The 5124-nt window shown below is 53.1% G+C and overlaps 1 protein-coding gene across 1 annotated transcript; it reads right to left on the minus strand.

Moving 5' to 3' along the window:
• Nucleotides 1-543: 543 nt before the first annotated feature.
• LOC124656636 (serpin-Z1-like) lies at nucleotides 544-1883 on the minus strand. The gene is made up of 2 exons (XM_047195344.1): nucleotides 1494-1883; nucleotides 544-1359 (listed from the first exon to the last, which is right to left on the minus strand). Exons 1-2 carry the CDS (start codon nucleotides 1881-1883, stop codon nucleotides 544-546), a joined length of 1206 nt encoding a protein of 401 aa, XP_047051300.1.
• Nucleotides 1884-5124: the final 3241 nt, after the last annotated feature.

The following is a 5124-nucleotide window of genomic DNA, read 5'->3' on the forward strand; positions in this document are numbered from 1 at the left end:
TTAATCTGAATTTTATAAGAGTACTGAAAATTGCGCCTATCCATGTGTACAGAACTCGTGTACGTTAGATGTGTATACAGCCGAGTAGAACGTTGGAATGTTCGGTGTGTATGCAGCCGAGGCAGTCAGGTCAGCATGAATAGTGTCATTTTCTGATTTTGTCTTTTTGTGACACTAGGTAGCACTATTCATGCTGGTTTTCTCTTTTTTGTTTCTCAGTGTCCATGTCGATTTTGGATATGAAATTTTGTGATGTTGTAGGGACATGCTTCATGAGCACTCACATTTTTTCGTATAATTTTTTGGCACGTATAAAAATACGTTTTTTGTACGGTATCATGGTATCATCTAAAGGGTGGTATCACTAGATATGTTCTCGTCAGGTCAGGTGATGTATCAGAATTACTGAAACACTAATAAGACAAAAAAAAATGTAATAAATCCCGAAGTAACCAGTCGATTGCATATCCAGGGCTTCATTTGACGACGCGTACAAACAAAGAGATGAAAATCGTTGTGTCTGCACTGCACATCCGGATCTATCTACGAAAGCAAAGGATTGACGACTTGCCCCGCGAAGACCACCACGCCAGTGAGGTCCTCCTTGATCAAGAACATGAACGGGTGGTCGGCGACGAAGTCCACGACCTGAACCGGCGTCCTCATCGGCGCCTGGCAGGTGAAGCCTCCGACGACGGCGGTGGCCGCGGCAGCCTCGGTCCCTTCCTCGTTCACCTCGACGAAGGCCTGGTGGAGGACGGCCGACACGACGAGCGGCGCCGCCGGGTCCAGCATATCCGAGAAGTCGGCGCGGGGGTCGAACGGCATGCGCAGGCCGAGGTCTTTCAGCAGCTCCGTCGCGTCCGTCTTGCACGACACGGTGAACTTGGGCACCTTGAAGGCGCCCACGGGGACCTCGGTCATCAGGCTCCAGCAGTCCTCGAGCAGCGCCGGGGAGGACCCCAGCATCTGCAGCAGCGCCTGCAGGCCATGGCGCTCGTTCGGGAGGTAGATGTACATGGAGAAGCACCGCCGGCTCTCGCCGCCGTGGTCGCGGCCGCGGCCGAGCGCGTACGGGAGCCTGAGCACCTTGTAGCCGGAGCGGCAGGCGATGTACTGCGGCTCGCCGGTCGACATGAAGGGCGCGCGGACGTGGTGGCCGAAGGCGTGCAGGTAGAAGGTGTCGTCCCGCGTGTTCCGGGGGTCGAACTTGCTGCGCCAGGCGCCCTTGAAGTAGATCGCGTTCCCGAGGACGGCCAGCGTGTCGCTGTCGATGCAGCCTCGCGGCAGGAGCTCCGTGATCCGGCCCGCCGTCACGCTCTCGAACCATTGGTTGATCTCGGCTCTCGCTTCCTCGGGCTGCATGCATCAAGAGTTCAGGAGTCAAGACACGAAGTAAGTAAGTTCATTGTAAGGGGTTGGAGTCGAACATTGCGGCGAACGAATTCCTGGGCGAAAGCTGCAGCGATCGAGAGGGGCGGACTGGGGCTCACCATGGCTTTGAAGGACGCCGGGCGCGCCTGGGAGCGGTAGCGCTGGGAGACGACGGCGGCGTAGCCGGCCCTGAGGCGCAGCGCGGCGTCGACCCACACGCCGTTGGCGAAGCGCACCGTGGGCCCTCCGTCGTCGCCGGCGCTGTCGGAGAGGACGTGCAGCGCGACGTGCGACGCGAGCGTCGCGTGGGCGCGGCCGCCGGCGGGGCCGAGGAAGGCGACGATCTGGTCGAGCGTGTCGCCCTTGGCTCCCGCGCCCAGCAGCGCCAGCGCGGCGTGGATGGAGAGCGGGGAGACGGCGAGGCTGGCGTCGCCGCCCCCGCAGGCGAGATGGCGGAGAACGCTCATGGCGAAGGCGGCTTCGTCCCTGGCGGCCTCCGCGAGCTCCATGGCTGGCCTTTGCGGTGCGGTCTCGGTGGGTTTTTGGTTGCGACGGTGGGGGTTTGGCTTTGGATTATGTACTACAGCAATGGTGCGTGCTTTCGACGCGTGGTGGAGTGCCGCTTCCGATCGCCATTGTGCCAAGCCAAACGAGCCTGCACGGTTAGATGTTGGTGGGTTGCTTATTATCCAGGCTAAAAAAAATCCTTCTCAGTGTTTTTCCCCATACGGCCTCGTTCGTTTAATACCGCAGAGCCATGGATTGGTCTGGATTGGGATGCAAACCCGGCCGTCCAGCCCGACAGGGTAATTAATCCATACTAGTTGAATACCCGTGCTTCGCCACGCTTTCCTACCTTATGTCTCGTGTAAAAATATTACATAACTCCCTATTTTATGCATAGTGTTACACATATTATACGTGTAGATAACACACATAAACATTTAAGTACATAAAAAATAATCACATAATATTTAAAATATCTTAAGGTTTCATCACATAATTCAGTGTAATGAGTATAAAATGCAACGACCACCACATTACTACCTATATTATTTATTAAAGCCATGCGCCCGTGGTGCGACTAAGATATGCTCGCACAACATTAGGAATGTTGTCTTCAACTTCATTTGCAAGGTACTTGAGTATGTGTATCAAAAAAATTCTTTCTCAACTCGTAACCATCCTGCACAAGCAATCTATCGAGTTAGCATGAAATTTTCTTTTCATAAAAATATAAGAATGTGAATATAAGGTACTCACGGTGCAAATTGGATGAACACATGTTTTACCATCCTATGAAAGCATAAAAGTAAATAGTACTAACTAACCAGACAAATTTCTGCAAATAAATGAAAAATATTATTATCGTAGTCATGATTGATTACGATCTCAGAATAACCAAAACATAACTATTAATACAATTTTGTAGGTCTAGCATGTTGGACATGATTGATTATTAGAAGGTAGAGCTGCACACTATCCTGCTTTGGTTCCCTCTCCTTCCTTGCCACTCTGGCGGCAGGAGGGGAGGGGGACCTCGTTTCTCCGTTTTGTAGCTAGGATAAGAGCATCTTCAACAGGCGCAAGAAAAATTGGTGCGCTATAGGTCGCTGCGACTGCGCTGTAAACGTTTGCCGCGCGCTGCTCTAATTTCCCCCCGCCGGACGCTGTATTATACAACGCGTGCTCTGGCGCGTAAAATGTTCCTTCCCCAGACGTTGTATTATGCAGCGCGCAGCGCGGCGCAAATAACTATTTCGATCATTTTTGGTACGAAATAGATCAAATAAAACACGAAAGAAATATATTAGAAAATTCGACGGTACAACGACATTTATTTGAAAACTACCCTAATCTACTCCGAGTCCCAGTCGAAGTCCGACGAGTGGGTGGTGTCGAACACCGGAGTGGATGTCCACTCGAAGGAGGAGGAGGAGAAGGAGGAGGAGGAGGAGGAGGAGGAGGAGGAGGAGGAGGACAGGACGATCGCCGACAGCCCGGCGTCGTTTTTCTTCTCCTCCGCCTTCCTCGCGGCCTTCTCCGCCTTCCTCGCCGCCGACGCTGGTCGGGTCCGTCTTCTTCTTCTTCTTCGCCGCCTTCTCCTCCTCCATCTGCGCGTAGAACGCCTCCATCACGGCGGCGTCCTCCGGGAACTGCCGCGCCCACTCGAGGCGGAGGCGCTCGTCGCGCTCCGCGATGACGAGCCACTGCTTGAGCTCGCGCTGGCGCCGCTGCTGCTCGCGCGTGACGGCCGGCGACGGCGGCGCGAGCGCCTCCGCCTGCTCCCTCGTCCACACATCATGGAAATTCATTGTGCGGCGGGAGTGGCCGAGGCGCCAGGCGACGGCATCGTAGGCGCACGCCGCCTCGTGCGCCATCTCGAACGTGCCGAGGCGGATGCGCTCCTCGCCGGAGCGGATCTCGGCATCGAAGTGGCCGCTTGGCCGCGCGCGAACACCACGGTAGCCGGAGGAGGAGCGACGGCGGGGAGGCATCACGTCGGCAGAGGTGGATCGGCGGCGCGGGCGCGACGTGGGAGGCAGAGCGATGCGCGAGAAAGTGGAGCGACACGCGTGCGGTGAAGTTTCCGGGGCGGTTGGCGTGCGCGCGCATGGCGTTTATAGCCCGCGCGGCAGCCGAAGCGGCAACTTTCCCGCGCGGGATAGCGCAGAAGCGCGGGCGCGGCAAAAAATTTAGCGCGCGTGGCGTTTTCGCGCACCCGCTGGAGGTTCGCGCGGGCTTCCGCTCGCGCCGAATTGGCGGTTTATTTAGTGCGCGCGTCTTTTGCCGCGTCTGTTGGAGATGCTCTAAGGGTTTGTCTGCTGTGGTGTGTGATGACCCACAAGTATAGGGGGTGTATCGTAGTATCTTCGATAAGTAAGAATGTCGATCCCAACGAGGAGCAGAAGGTGTTGACAGGCAGTTTTGATGAAGGCTTCACTGTAAATGCTCACAGACAAGTATTCAGGGGGTTTTGATGTAACAGATGAATAAAGTACGAGTAAGTAAAATGCAAGAGAAATAATTGCAGCGAGTGGCCCAATCCTTTTTAGCACAAAGGACAAGACGGTTTGTTTACTTATAATTACCAAACGTTCTCGAGGACACACGGGATTTTAGTCTAGTGCTTTCGCTACATACAGTTGATTAATCTTCATTGTTTTGATAAGTGTTGTGTGGGTGAACCTATGCTAATGTACCGCCCTTCCTAGGACTAATACATACTTGTGATTATACCCCTTGCAAGCATCCGCAACTACAAGAAAGTAATTAAGATAAATCTAACCACAGACCTTAAACTCGAGATCCTCGCGATCCCTCCTCGCATCGATATACCAACGGGGTTTAGGTTTCGTCACTCCGGCAACCCCGCAATTGGCAAACGAGTACAAGATGCATTTCCCTAGGCCCATAAATGGTGAAGTGTCGTGTAGTCGACGTTCACACGACACCATTAGAAGAATAACACCACAACTTAAATATCATAACATTGAATATTACTCAACCATAGTTCACTACTAACATTTAGACTTCACCCATGTCCTCAAGAACTAAACGAACTACTCACGAGACATCATATGGAACATGATCAGAGGTGATATGATGATGAATAACAATCTGAACATAGACCTTGGTTCAATGGTTTCACTCAATAGCATCAACAACAAGTAGAAATCAGTATCGGGAGAGTTTCCCCTATCAAACAATCAAGATCAAACCCAAATTGCTACAGCGGTGACGATGTCC

The sequence above is a fragment of the Lolium rigidum genome, chromosome 5 (genome assembly GCF_022539505.1).
Source record: "Lolium rigidum isolate FL_2022 chromosome 5, APGP_CSIRO_Lrig_0.1, whole genome shotgun sequence".
NCBI lineage: Eukaryota > Viridiplantae > Streptophyta > Magnoliopsida > Poales > Poaceae > Lolium > Lolium rigidum.

Coding starts and splice junctions, on each gene's coding strand:
- LOC124656636 (XM_047195344.1), bottom strand. CDS start 1,883: ATGGAGCTCGCGGAGGCCGCCAGGGACGAAGCCGCCTTCGCCATGAGC. Junction 1,360..1,493: donor CGGCGTCCTTCAAAGCCATG/GTGAGCCCCAGT, acceptor TGATGCATGCAG/CCCGAGGAAGCGAGAGCCGA.